Here is a 15842-nt window from a genome sequence, read left to right as displayed (position 1 = left end):
TAGTATCACAAACATTTATTTTAACAGCACAAACCTGGCACAAACGATAGAGACCATATTGACGCGATTTGAAGGTGGCACGTCACACGAAAAAAATCAAACAGGAATATATTTTAAACTATAGTGGCACAAACATTTCTTTTGACTGCACAAACCAGCACAAACGTAGCACTAACGATAGAGACCATTTTGACACGATTTGAATGTTCTAGGGGTGCTGGTTGCATAACAAGGGGTCTGTTTACATAACAAGAAGGGAAAATGAAGTTTTATTAATTACTTAAAAAGTAAAGTATCAAAAACATTTCTTTTAACAGCACAAACCATCACTAACGTAGCACTAAACATAGAGACCATTTTGACGCGATTTGAAGATGGACGGGGGGCTGAGTGACGTCACGTGAGAAAAATCAAACTGGAATACCTTTTAAACTATAGTTGCACAAATATTTCTTTTGACTGCACAAACCAGCACAAACGTAGCACTAACGATAGAGACCATTTTGACGCGATTTGAAGGTGGACGGGGGGCTGAGTGACGTCATGTGTGAAAAATCAAACGGGACTATCTATGAAACCATAATAAAACAATTTCTTTTGACGGCACAAACCAGCACAAACGTAGCACTAACGATTGGGACTATTTTGATGAGATTTGGGCGTGAACGGGGGCTGGGTGACGTCACATGCCAGAAAATGCAATTTTGAATTACTCAAAATCCTTACCAGCACAAACGATAATTTTTACGGCACAAACAAACACAAACCTATCACAAACGACCAGCAGTGTTATTTTAATATTTTGAATGAGACGGGGGGCCAACTTCACACAGGTGCCATAGTCTCGTTAACCTATCCCTATCCAAAACCCTGCAAGCAGATGCACCGTGATGGAAGAATAGGAAGTGGCTACCGTGACAAAATAAGAGCCATGTACTCCTACTGGCTACACTAACAAAACCAGGAGGCTAAACAAAACTCGAGTCACACTCGGCAAGGACTAAACTAATGCTGAGACAAACACGAACAAAACAAAGAGGGTAGCGAACAAAGGCAAGCACGGGCGAGGGTTCAGTCAAACTGCTTGAGAAGAGTTATAACGTGTGGTACCCGTTAAAGTGCGACACCAAACAATAACCGACACCGAGTGCAGGGAGAGTGGGGAATATAAAGTGCAGTGACAGGTGTGGGTGATTATGAATCAGCTGAGTGCAAACGGGGAACAGGTGATTGCTGATGTAGGTGTGAAATGATAAGTCCTTGCGTGATCGTGAATGTGGTGGAAACGCTTACGGGTGCAGGTGTAAATGATGAGACCTAATGAGAGTGAAAGTGGTGCAGGGGATTGAATCAGCCGAGTGCAAACGGGGTGCAGGTGATCGCTGATGCAGGTGTGAATGATGAGACCTAACGTGACTGTACAGTTTGGGAGAGTGAGTGAGCTGAAGGGGGTGTGGCCGGAGCAGAGCTCCGCGGGGACCTGACAACAACAAAGCTACGCAAACCTCACGCAGACCGCAATGCTGTGATTGGTTTGCTAACTACATCCTTTCCGAAGACTCACATTTCCGGTTTCATTCCCTATAATACCGCCATTTTTAAAGCCAAGGCAAGACCCAGAAGATTTTGAATAATCAAACTGCAAGAATAGCGTGTGTCCAATAGAATGTGGATCGGGCCAAATTTTTCTGTCCAAGCCTGGCTTGGTCCAACAGAGTAGTGCCCGAGCCCAACAGCCATTTAAATATATTGTCCGAACCCGACCCGAGCCCAACGGAGTCAATGTCTCAACTGTTCAAACTAATGACACATTTACGTAAGTTTTTTTTATAAACAGCCTGCAGATCGTCTCACAAGCTTGTTGATTATGAACAAACATAACAGAAGAGGTCTCAATTGAAATTAATGTAGAATCCCCTCATACCTCAAAAAAAATGTTAATCGATTTATTAAGCCTGAAGTCTTGTTGTAAATTCGACCTTACGATAAAAGTACATTATGAATTGGAGGATTAAAGATGAGACCTGAAGGGTGTCACTTATATATCTGCTAAGAAATCCACATAAATTGCAACATACTACCCCTCTCAGAGGCTAAAGTCCGACGAGTTATGTGGTATGCCACTGTGTTGCAGTAAAAATACTAAAAAATACAAATACTTTCATATTCATTTTCCACCACTTGTTAGTCATGTCATCCATTCCTATCGATGTGAATCAATCAATACTAATAAAACTTTAACTTTGATGTGTTTGTTTCTTTTCGCAACTTATTTACTGTATAATCCACAATAGCAGGTGCCCGTTCGTAAACATTCCACATTGTATTTGCTTAAATCACATAGTACTGACAAATCAGAAAGGAAATCACTCGGCTATTACCAGACCAATACCTTTCCTCTGTGATAGTATTCACAACTAATTTGTCCTTCATTCTACCAAATATAATGAAACGTCATATGGTATTGCAGCCGTGAGGCAAACATCAGTAGAGTTTTGCGCTGCCCTCTCTAGACTGATTACTGACCAACCAAGCATGTCCACTCGCACTTGGAACGCTAACGCATCTCCATCTTAGCGTAGGGGGAAATTGACAGGGTGGTTTGATAGAATGGAGCCCGGTCCGCTCATATACAAAAGCTTACATTAATGAGAAGATACTCGCCTTTTATCTTTCAGCTTTGAATAATCTAACTTTTAAACACGTTGTTTTAAAGCGCTGTGGCCATCCTTAAAAGATGTGTCAATAAACAAACTTCTGCATCATGTGAAGCAGACACGTTGACTTCACTACTTATTAAGATATTTTAAAAACGGAATGTTCAATGCCTTATCGTGTCCGAGCCCGACCCCGACCCGGAGTATTTGTCCGAACCCGGCCCGGCGGGTCCAGTTGGGTCCAGTTAGAAGAGGTGAGGAGATATGAACATTTATTCAACCCCAATTATCAATGATCAACAACCCCATCATCGCCCTTTGGGTCTCGGTTGCCATCGTTCACTGTGTATGTGGACAACAAGACCGAGTAAATAAAAAAACCAACGACTTCCACGGCAACATACGTCAGGGGATAGTAGGCCATCTCTAAGGTCATCTTCGATGTTTCGCCACCTATTGTTCTGGCGGTGAATTGCTTTGCAACACGCGCAACCCTTGGAGAACCATACAATAAAACGTCCATCGTCACAACTGCGTTAAAAGCAGCAGCCACAGTTGCAGAACCATGCGCCGGCCTTTAGACTCAACCAATCCAAATGAAACTTGGCATTAACGTAGCCCCATACAATACAAGGTTTGTGTCCTTAGGTGGGCGTGCCCCTTCATGCTAGCGCCCCCTGAAGTGGGGTAGGCTTAAAGTACTTTTTGGACAAAAGCTTGACAACCGTTTCGTAATGCAAATAATAATCTACTGCTTCACTAGTCAATATCTTGTGACGTAAAGATTCAAAGATCACAAAAATTCACACGCCGCTTCGCTACCACATCTGAACTCTTCAACATCTTAAAAAACAGCTTAAGCTACAAAAACTTTGAACATTTGGTATGCTTAGACTTCATTGTTTGGATACACGCCATAATTTGTTACATTTTGTTTATAGGGGGCAACAAGTTACACCCCTCTTCCTGTTTCTCTGTCATCATTTGGTTTTCAAAATTAATTTTGACTTGAATTCCTTACAGACCATTTACAAAATCACTCTGGGGCAGGTTTCACATAGTGCATTGCTGCTTGTGGCTATTTTTTAATTATGATAAAGTGAATGATACAATAGGAGTGAAAATGTGGGAATGGTAAGTAACTGCACATTTCTTTAAAGCTAGTATTCACTGTGTCTTCACAGACATGACATATGGCTTATCCATTACATCTTAAGGTTGGAGTATATTGCATGAAAATAAGAGGAGGTGCTGTTAAGAGCAGTATTTGCAGTAACAAAAGACACAACTAGAATTGCCTTGAATGCACTACCAAATAGCAAGAGTACCTGAACTTAGTATGAAGCAGAATGTGAATAGAGAGTGTTAAGGGAACAGGGATTGGGAGATAGAGCCATGTTTTGACTGTACATGATGGAGATTATTTCCACACACTGTCAATGATTTAAGAATATAATAATCAAGTTCCTTGTATTATTAATTACCTTATATGAATCATGTGCTTATGAAAGCAGGAACATGGCTCTTCTGTGCGTGTATGTAAGTTTGAATATTAGGTGCCACATATGCCAGTCTGCATATGAACAAGAGCATGTTTAGACCGGAGGTGATAAGAAGGGAACTGTGCTTATTCCGACCTTGTGCAAAACTGCCATCCTTGCAAGACAGGGAGCCTCTGACGTGAGAAATCCACCACGTGGTTATCCCTGCTAATAGCTTAACTTCTGACTATATAAACCTTGCGCAATGGGTTTATCTTTGCTTCACTTTCAGCCTTGTGCTGGGAGGGGAGCCCGATTGCAATTGTTGTTGTTGTTGTTTGTTTAATAAATATACTTATACGCAGCTCCGGAGTCCTGAGATAACAAGGGTGAATTTTCACCTATCAGTACACTTTGACATCTCAATCTCAGAGTGAAATGTATATCATAAAGGAATAATATTTTAACAGAATGAATAGAACACTAAATGCTATTAGTAGTTAACTTAGAGTGGATGCCCCTGGAGGAATTAGGCAATCTATTGAACAAAAAGCAAAAAAGCCTGAATGACAGGGACAATACAATGCATAGAAATATGCTGATCTTAGAGTATGTTTTCCTGTTCTTTGCCAATTCAGTGTTGAACATGTAGGGCAAGATAATAGAACAAAGAACAGAATGATTGATTCTGGTCATGGACTGGGCATTATGCTTTAATAACAGAAGAAATATAGAAAGAAGATCCAACACATGGAATGGATTACTGACTGCATGGATAGAAAGAAGGAACTCAGTTTAAATATAATTTTGGCTGAACTATCCATCTAACATCTTAAAAGCTGACCTGTCTTACAAGACATAAATCTCTTTAATCCACTCAAAACATTAAAAATGCAAATACATTTGATTCATGCCTTTCCCTTCAAGATGCACTTACGCAGTGTGTTGTTGCATTTGTACTTCTTACACAGCATTCTGTTCATTGGTAAATGATATCAGATTAATGACTGCCTCAAAGGCAATTTCAGCACTGTAAGGATGTATTTTCAAACCAACAACTGAATACATTAGCAAAAACATGAAAATGCCATGTTGTTGTGCCTCCACAACTGAACAGCAACAAAATAATACTGGTTTGTGTGGTCTAACAAAGAAAACCATTCAGAACCTCCCCTTCAATTAACGTGAGCGCAATGCTAGATTTCAGCCCTGCATGAACACCAGTTAAAAGCTTCAAAAGGCTTCCAGAACTCATTGCAATCCTGAACTGCCTTTGCTTTCTACTGCTTGCTTCTCAGTTGCAGATTCACCATGACACCATGTGGTTAGCAGGCCACAGTGCAGCTCTCTGAAGGCAAATACGTTTTTACAGCGGCTGTTTATCTCAATGACAGCGAGGCAGACACGCATGTTGCCAGAGTGGTTACGTTGTTTACACACATGTCCAAATGTTTGAACTAGACATTAAAGTGTTTATCCTGGAGAAGATTCAGCAGTCAGGAAGCACTGTCCAGTGGACACTGTAAAAAAAAGTGGTTAAAAAAGTGGCTGGTTGGTTATGATAATTTATGAGGAAGAAACAGGGATACAAATATTTATGCTCTCACAGCTGTGGCACATGCCATGTCAGTGTAGTTAAGGAGAGATGTAATTTAAATAAATGCCTAGGGTTTTGTTTGAAACAAACATGTCATCTGAATTCCTCTCTCCTGGATTACACCTTCAAAAATGACTCTAGTTTTCAGTTGAGTTTCAGCGGGGAGAACCAAGTATCTTCTTTTCATCACATAAATAATAACACAGACACTTGCTGATGTCAAACTCATATATTATTTATTCCATTTAAATATTTGTCTCTGATAATATACAGATCTATCTTAAATAATACAAATGCACTGTGCTAGATCTAGTCCAAGAATGCCCGGGCGTCCATGCTTAGAGTTGAAATATATATGTATACACATCATCATCATCATCATTGTCAGAGGAGCAAAGATTCTGGAATTCAAAGGAGGCTTTAGCAATCCAGGAGTGACTTAAAATCCATTTTGTTTTTTCTGACCCTTCTTTTTTGGTATGTATTTCTTGTCTGGTAATTCCATTTCCAAGTAATGATGACTGACAATGTCAAAGGCATTTAGAAAAAAAAAAAAAACATCCAAAACATTTCTTAAACTAAACTAATCCTCTCAATACTGATGTTTGACTGACTCCCAACAAAGACACAGTAACTTTCCGTCAGTCTTTCAAAGAAGCACTCAATACACCTGGCATGTTGTCTTAACTCTTGATATGGGACACAGGCTCCGTTTGTTGAAATGTTTTGAGTAACGCAAGGGTAAAGTATGATGTTAAAACAGCAACCAATTTGTCTTTGAAAGACAAAAGTGAGATACTAGAAGTACAAGGAAAGCGTTTTTGTTTTGTTTGTTAAGACAAAAACAGTCCTACAGATGCAGCACATTTTTGGTCAACAACATTTCAGCAAGATTATGATACCATGGGCAGGGACTTTTCAAATGGCCAAAGAAACATGTACTCAAAAAAATACCTTCATATTGACCATTGCTAGGACATATTATTCAAAAGTTCCATCATTTATGCAATTAAATCTCTCTATATTCAATGGCTAAATAAACTGCACAACATATTTGTAGTATACATGGGTGCCGCCAATTAAAACATGTTTAATGCAAATAATCAAAACACATTAGCTATAGAGTTAACACCAATATAATTATGACAGAATCGTCCGTAAATGCTAAGTTAGTCTGAAACTCACACACTAAATGGGCCATATTTGTCACACATCATTGGAACCAGAGGACACCCTCAGATTCTCTGGGATTGCATTGATGTGAGCATTTTCTTTCCTTTCCTCAAAGGCAACTTCTGATCTTTTTTTTCTTTCTTTTTCTTCTACCTCTTTAAACCTTTGTCACCTGGAATGTGACATCAATCAATAGGGAACTTCAGTAAAAACCGAAGAGAATCCGAGTTTAAGGAATGTCTGTTTTTTGTGTGTGAAGACAGGCTGAGTCAAAGGAAAGACAGCTGGAATTTTTGTCGGATACGTAAGGAAGAGAGAGGAAACGTCAGGAACTCTGGACTGTCAGGTTCTCTCAGTCTCAAACCAACAATGATTTAATAAAAAGGCACAGCAGACCATGTAAGACAGATATTTCACATCTTGAGCATTCAAACATGATTATCACCACTTATGACAACACCAGTGGTTAAGGTTGTTCCAGCTCGTCCAAGATAAATGCTCAATGTGTGTGTGTGTGAGCGTGTGAGCGTGTGTGTGTGTGTGAATGTGTGTATGGTGGGGAGGGGGGAGGGTGGAGATTCATGATGGGATGGAGGCCAATGGCGTGTCATGCATGAATGCATGTGAAAACACACACACACACACAAACGTGAACACACACATAAACGCTGCACGAGTTTGCATCTCCGAGACGGTCTCATACACTCCGTACCCCCAGGCAGCTTACAGTTATAAACGAGACACTGATTCCTTCAGCTCTACGTGTTCACATACATAAATACACAGTATTTCAATCATTATTTTATATATATATAATATTCATATAAAAAAATCATCAGTAGCAGGTGAAGTCTTAGACAGAGTCAAAGTTCTCTATGGACACCTCAGTTTAATCTATTAGTGCAAACTAATGGTGTGGTGGTCAGCTGGGACTTGGTTGGGGGGAGGACTTTGGGGGGGGGTTAGCACTGTTTTGCTGATTACCTTTGGCTTGATTCAGAAGGCAGGACTTGGGGGCGGGTTGTGTGAGTGAGTGTGTGTGGGTGCTTGAGTCTGACACTTCCTAAAGCTTCACCTATGGGGTCATAAGGCAAATCACAGGGCCATGGAGGATAAGAGGCTTAAGAGACACCTTCATCTTATTGGTCGATCAGACATGGTAGGTAGGGTCTGGCATAGACATGTCTATGGGGTCTGGGAGGGAGGGGGGGCTATACGGACCACTTCCTGCAGTGGCAGCCCACTGAACCCTGGGATATTTGGTCTGCCAGTTTAAGAGTCTCTGGTCACCATTTATCCCATGTAATGTGAGGGGGATAAGGTGTTGAGCAATTAAGAAATCAATATCTACTGTTTTTTTTTCCTTTTCCAAAATACAAGAAACCAATCTTCATAATCTTAAATTACATTTCAAAAAATAAATACATTATCTAACCTCTCATAAATAAATAGATCTCAATGCACTAGATCCAATGTGGGTGAATTTACACAAGGAGAAAGAATGTCAAGACCTTTAGTCAATTATAATTGTACCTTCAATTCTGACTCAATAACAAGTGCTCTGGCTGGCTTAAAAATAATTACTATCCACAAACCAAATAAATATATCAACAAGTTATAAGTTGACTCTCCAACTATTGTAATATTATGGCATTTTGTATGTAAAAGTGTTTGTGCAACCATATTTAGTTTAAATGTGTGAACTTCCGATTACAAAAAAATTCAGAAGTCCAACAATGGGGTACATCTGTGCCCAGCTAAGATAAAGAGCCGTCAGACCAAAACTCTGTTCCTCAGGGACATAATTCCATGGCTTCCACTTTAATCACTCATTCTTTCCCTCACTCACTCTCTCACTCTAGAGGTGACAACAAGTATTCATTGTTGATTACTGAACAAATCGCTCAACAATTTAGGACCCTGTCTCAAGCACAGGACCCTCTTGCTTGAGAGACCCTCTTTTCCATCTTCATTACTTTCTTTCTTGTACTCTCTGTCTGTCTGTCTCTCTCTCTGTCTCTGTCTCTCTCTCGTTCTGTCTCTCTCTCTATCTAGCGCTCTCTTTCTCACGCTCTCACTTTATAAGCTTTCCCCGACCCAGCCCACCCACCCCCCTCTCTCCAACGCTACTGCAGGTTCTTCAGGAGCCGTCCGAAGCGGAAGTCGTATACGTGTCGGCAGACAAAGACCAGCTCCGGGTCCACGTTGGCGGGCACGCGGCGGTGCGAGGGCACGGCGTACCCCAGGGAAGGCGGCACCATGGGGGAACTTTTGGGGAGACCGTCGGCGTGTCGCTTTGCCAAGGCACAATATCTGAAAGAAAATGCCAAACCAACAATCAGACATTAACTTCCACAGAGGGTTGTCAGTCGAGACCTTAAGAAAAGACATAAAGGCAGGGCGATATCAGTCTGCAATCTGTCTAAGAAGTCTTGGAAATGGCATGGCGATGGGGGAACTGTGACAATGATATTGTAAAGCTATGCAAATTGAGTTTTTAAATGTCACATGCAAGAACCCCCACCCCCCCACACACACGCAGAGATCACAACTGACTTGAAGAGTGCTTTTATCCCCGGGTTTTGATGCTGATCTAGGCGGAGAGAGTGGGGAGAGGAGATGCTTACCTACAGTACTGAGCTAAAGTCAACACGTAGCACTTGTCTTCAATGCAGGCCACACTGTTTTCATCCTGATGGCGAGACGCAAAAATCTCATTCTGTTGAAAGAGAACAAGAGAGAGAGAGAAAGGGATAGATAGAGAGAGTGCAAGGGAAAGAGAAGGAGAGTTAGAGAGAAGGAGAAAGAGAAAGGGACAGAGGGAAAGGGAAAGAGAGCGAGAGAGAGAGAGAGGCCAAGAGAGCCAAAGGAGGAGCAGAGATGTAATGAGAAAGAAAGAAAGATAGGAAAGAAAGAATATTCAAGCAGGTTAATCATTAAAAAAAATCATAGATTAATCACTTTCCCCAGTAATTGCTAAACATGACTTCATTAATTCCATCTAGAAAGCTTTTATAATCCGTAAGGGTAAGTGAGCACATATTATTAACATCTGTGAGTAAGAGGGAACAAGGCCATTAAAACCCCTTCATTCTTTTACACCTACAGTTAAAGAACATAGGATCCATATGGATCACATATATGTGCACAGAGATGACTAATATTAATAGCACAATTATACACAGAAAGCATTACATCCATTGACAGCAGGGGCTGCCTGCAATAACATTGTGCTATGGCCTTCTCATGCTTAACAGATGCGTAATTCCAGAGTTCATTTGTTGGCCATGTCATTTGCAACTGGGAATTTTATAGCGCATGTGAACCTGCGCTGACATCTCCAGTGCCATTATGCTGGCTGAGATGCTTTAAGGACATTATCTACAGCGCCACAGAAATGTCCCTGAAGAAGCGTTGGTGGAACAGCTCTGGTCAATCAGAGATAAAACGCCACCAGCGCATAACCCCTTGTGTAGCTGCCAGGTCTAAAGGAGGTCCCTTAGCCCTTAATAGCTTTCACTGGAAAAACACAAGGCCGGCACAGGCTGAGACAATTGTGTTGCGGCTTTTATTCCTCCGCAGTGTCTCTGAATAGTGCATTTGTTCCTATGGGTTTATTGACCTTACCGGAGCCTGCGCTGCGCTATTTTTCCCTGCTCCTCAGAATTGTAGGAAGACGGTTGTTTACACTGCGTTCCCATGGATACCCAACCAGCCCCGCTGTGTGGTGCGTGGCGCGGATGCTTCCAGCACTCACCTCACAGTGCATGCTGGGATTGCGGCCCCCCTGAGTGTGCTCTGGGCGGTAGTACCAAAACAGGCTCATCATCATCTCTCCTGTGGGCGGAGACCAACAAACACACACACCAGCAGTTAAGGCTTCCACTTCAACGAGTACCATTTCAGGAACAAAGAAACTAGTTTATAACCGCACTCTTATACTATTTCAGGCATCAAAACAATTTACATAGCCAGCATGCTGCATACACTTGTGCTACCACTGAACAAATAAAGGACCCACTTAGGGGCCCCTTTTCTCAAAACAAAAACATCATAAAAAAATGACTAACTAGTATAGATCAGAAGAGAGAGAAAGACAGAACGAGAGATGAGAGATGCTTTGAAATCTTACAATGGGGACTATAGACAATATATAGATCACTAAGATGTGATAATGATATAGTCCAGTACTAACTGTCAATACTATAATCAATCAGTGTAAGTGCTGACCAGTTTCAGGATCCTCCCAGAAGGCGGAGACTTTTGCCACATAGGGCAGGGACTTCTTCCTTGGGCCGGAGCGCAGCATCACGGTGTCCCTGACATGGATCACCTCGCCCGCCCTCTGCACGCTCTCATAACACCTGCGCAGCACTGCGGTCTCCTCCCCCTGACACACACAAATGCACACACAATTACACACAAACACACATAAACACACACACAATTACATAGACATAGACATAGACATAGACATATACAAAGACATAGACATAGACATAGACATAGACATAGACATACACACACAATTACGCACGTACACATACACACACACACACACACACACACACACACACACACACACACACACACACACACAAACATATTCACACAGACAAAACACATTATTAATGAGGCATATATAAAAGCACTCATGCTTGGGTGCACAAGCACACACAAATTACCACTACATTAACCTAATGCACTGGTGGAGTGGAGTGATTTTTAAATGATCTGTGACTGAGGCCACAAAAAAACAAACATACATCAGGGTGTTTGTTTTGGTTGAGGCAACAACTGCTTACTTTCCCAAGTAGTAAAAATGGAAATCGTTTCTCACATACCCATATACAAATCTCAACATTTGAACTCCCTGACCTGACAAAATAAATGTCAAGCTAAACACAATGGCTTAAACACTCCAAGTTTCACTCAGAGTTTTATTTGAACACACAGAAACCCCCTCTCGTTAAAAAAGCCTCAGCTTCTGGGAACATCCCCAAGTCTGCCATCAATGGAGCTCAACGTACCACGACAAACACCTCCTTTTCAGTCGGCACGCCGACAGGAAGCCATCCGTTGGTTGCCCGGCGACGAGTGATCTTCTGCTGCTTGCCGGCAGTCCCGCTGGCACCGCCTTGCCCCAGCTGGTTCTCCTTTCTGTGTGGGCACACCACGGAGGGAGCGTTGCGTACCCCAGAGCGGGAGCCGCTCGGGGGCTTGGCGGTTTGGGGGCACTCGCGGGCGACCCGCAGCTGGCCCTGGGAGGGGCCGGAGTCAGAGAGAGGCGTCTGGAGGTGAGGGACGGACTGCGGGGAGGGGGGCACGCTGGGCATGGGGCAGAGAGAGAGTGGCAGAGGGGGCGAGACAGGGATGGAGGGGCTGTGCTCCTCCAGCGGGTAAGGGTAGTCCTCTGTGGAGGGAAGAAGGGGAGGGGAGAAGTCAGTCCAGGCGCGGTGGCTGAATGAGTGACATGAAAGAGCTCATAGGGAAGACAAAAAAGAGTATTACATGAGTGCATGACCATTCTCTCTTTATCGGAGTCCTCTCTTGCACTGACACACATACACACACACACACGCACACTCTCTCTCACTCTCGCTCTCTCTCTCTCACACACACACACTCTGTATCTCTTTCTTTCTCTCACACACACACACACACACACACGCACATAGACACACGCACACGTTCATATCTACAAACACACAAACAAACACATGTATTCACACACAGACACACACACACACTTGCACTACAAAAGGGAATTTCTAAACCACACAGTGAGCAGAACATAATTGCAAAGCACCAGTTCCATTGATGAAACAGATGCACATAAAAAGGTCCTGTTTGTCCAATTAAAACATTCTGTTGCATGCTTGTTAGCAAGATTCTGAATCCCATCTCTCCAATCCTAAAAGACAGTGCATCTGTACGAAACATTAGCTTGCAATCCAAAAAAACGGAACGTAAAACGGAAGAACGGATATATGATCTAGACCTCCAAACATTTACTCATGGAGAGCAAAGCCCCCACAGGGCTAGTTGTGTAATAAAGATGGACAGCTAGACAGGGCTCTCTCATGGGTGAATGCCTCCTGCAGTGCTGAAGCCAGCCACTTCAAAGAGCAAATTAACACTACAATGAAATATATGCCAATTTCATGTGGCTTGCTTCACCAAAGGTCAGCTCGTTCCAAAGGCTGGGGGTTCAAAGGTCATGTGAGGTCATACAAGAGAAAATGATCGTGGGCATGCTGGGAGGAACTGGGGTTGTTGACGTGCTGTTACCAGAAATGCTCACACCAAACGTGAGAGGGGGGGGGGGGCATTTAACAAGCTTTTCTGGCACCCTGGGGCATTGCTTAGGCCAACAGGGAGGACCATATACCCAAAAATTATGTTGGGGTAGTGAATGATTACATATATGTGAAACTGATACGCCTGTTCCAGGCTACACTGAAGGGAAGATGACCCTGTGTTTTGACATATTCTTGCTCATGTGGGGTTGAGTAACAACACACACACACACACACACACACACACACCATACACACAAAAAAAGAGAGAGAGAGAAAGTGAAAGAAAGAAGTGCGCAAAGACATGCACACATACCCACCCACTAGCACACAAACACACCCACATACACACACACACACACACACACACACACACACACACACACACACACACACACACACACACACACACACACACACACACACACACACAGACGCACATTCATACACACATGCACCCATACTTATCACTTTCTCTGGGGTAGAAAAGTAAACAGCTATTTATTAACCTCAGTGACAGAGTCACCAAGGCTTTGATAGAGGCCATGGCAGTCTGCTAAACACCAATTTCCCCCTGTTCAGTCTGGCCTCTGGTGCCTGTGTGTGAGACAGCTGTAACGCCACGCTACCCTGCCCAGTAATCACACCCATTTACGAGGTCCTGGGTGCTTGCCGCCCCACACAAATAAAAGTCTGATGACAAATGAGGCCCAGATCAGTTTTCCTGGAAAACAGTGGAGACCCTGTTCAGCAGTAACTGTAGGAATCCGGGGGTCGTGTGTGTCAGTATAAGGAGCCTGCATGGGGGGCTGGGGGGGATGTATATAAAAAACAGGCAAAACAAAACAAGTTTACAGAAAAAAAAACCTCATTGTTTCGCTTTGGCAGTGAAACACTGTGGGTTATGGGGGATTAACTATTGCTGTTTTGTGCTAAGACAGACAACACAGCCAGATCCTGGGATTCCTCACTAATAACAAGGGCATGATGCGGAGAGCCAGAGGCACGGATCTGTGGCTACAGCCAAGGGTGGGCTGGCCTCCGAGCTTGGAATAAAATGGAGGTCTTTAAGAGGCCACAGCTGGTGCTCCTTCAGAGCAGACACACCACAGGCAGGGCGCCCGTGCCAGCTAAAACAACCACAACCACCAACTCCACCTGTGGCTGTTCGTCACACAGGAAAACCACCCATGAGTGCGGGGCTACAAGGCGCTCATCAATAACTCCCTGAGAAGCCCTGAGAAGACAAACTGGAATGGCAAAACACCAAAAGGGGAGGAAAGGTAAAAAGAAGAGGATGAAGAAGGCAGAGAGGAAAAAGAAAAGAGAAGACAGAGCAGAGGAAGGAGAAGACAACATCGAAGAATAAAAGTAGGAAAAAATGAATGAAGAGCAAGGTCCTCAACTACAAGAGAGAAAGTAATAAACTCCAGAACTATAATCTTGTTATCCCCTCGCCAATCATTCTGTGGGTGGATTGTTGCCGGATTGCTACGCCTAGGAGAAGCCTTGCCATTTGTTGGCTCTGCGAGCTCTAGGGCACACAACACTGCCTGCTATTGCTGACGAGGCTGAGCTGTTGAGTCATAGATGTGTCAGATTGTGGAGTGAATGCATCAGCTCGAACTCAAGCGCACACACACACACATGTAAATACCCGATATGCAGCTGATCAAGTGACTTGCAGGTTGTGTGTCAATAGCACAGCATACTCACCTGCCCCACTAATTGCGGTAATAAATACTGCCTTTACTGCCAGGGCGATTATAGCATGAGGTCTTTTATGCTTGTTATGCATCTTGCATTTCTGCTAGCAGACTGTGCATTTGAACAGCAAAGTCCTGTTATTTATTTTGCATTCATCCACATTTGGAGAGAGACCATTCTACTTCTTCGAGCAGAGCCCTCTCCACTGGTATCTAACTTAATAAAATAGGAAACTAAACATGCTGTCTGGCATCACATCATTTTCAAATCGAATCTTCGTTATGCCCTTACCCATCTTGATCTTGCGGTTGCAGCTCGAGCAGTCGGCACTGTAGGAGCAGCCGCGCGCCTGGAGGTGCGGCGAGGTCCTGTAGGCGTAAGGTCCCATGCGGCAGGTCTCACCCCTGTAGCAGGCCCCCACTGAGCTGCAGTATGCTGGATGCGTGATCCCTGGGGGTTGGGAGACGGAGGATGGAGGCATCAGCTTAGGTCTCTGCCTACCGCTAGAGCACAGCGTGATGGGGGCCACGGAGGAGGGCGGGTAGGGGACCGGCGTGGTGCTGATGGGGGGCGAGGAGGCGCCATGGTGGGCGATGTGGACATAGTAGCCAGAGTAGCAGGGGTATGGGTGGGTGTTGATGGCCAGCGCTGCCGGGTGTGCGAGGAAGCCTTTGACGGAGGGAAGGGAGTGCTCGTCTGTTTCCGGGTAGGACTTCTGGTCCAGGAAGAGTGCCAGCCGGTGACAGTACTCCACCGAGTGCTCCTGGGAGCAGCAGAAGTACGGGTTTACCTCCGTCTCTGTCCGCTCCTCTTTCACCTGCTTCAGTGGGTAGCCCAGCATGGACCGGCACTGGAAGCCCGGCCGGATGAAACCGTGGCCCCCCGCAGTGCCTTCCCACAGCGCCTCCTGCTGGTAGGCCTCCTTCTT

General features: G+C 43.8%; 2 protein-coding genes across 2 annotated transcripts in view; both read right to left on the bottom strand.

The window, feature by feature from the left end:
* ltk (leukocyte receptor tyrosine kinase) overlaps nt 1–15842 on the bottom strand; it is a 304552-nt gene that overhangs the window by 172428 nt on the left and 116282 nt on the right. The gene's annotated exons all lie outside the window — the stretch shown is intronic.
* On the bottom strand, nt 7875–15755 carry bahd1 (bromo adjacent homology domain containing 1; the record flags this gene model as incomplete). Its single annotated transcript, XM_080849677.1, has 6 exons — nt 7875–9221; nt 9536–9627; nt 10666–10745; nt 11139–11298; nt 11939–12321; nt 15206–15755. The coding sequence occupies 6 exons, from the start codon at nt 15753–15755 to the stop codon at nt 9035–9037; spliced, it is 1452 nt and encodes a 483-aa protein (XP_080705803.1). The 3' UTR covers nt 7875–9034.

The sequence above is a fragment of the Sprattus sprattus genome, assembly GCF_963457725.1.
Source record: "Sprattus sprattus genome assembly, chromosome: 13".
In the NCBI taxonomy this organism is placed as follows: Eukaryota; Metazoa; Chordata; class Actinopteri; order Clupeiformes; family Clupeidae; genus Sprattus; species Sprattus sprattus.
The sequence above is the reverse complement of the archived record's forward strand: the minus strand, read 5'-3'. Positions and strand labels throughout refer to the sequence as shown.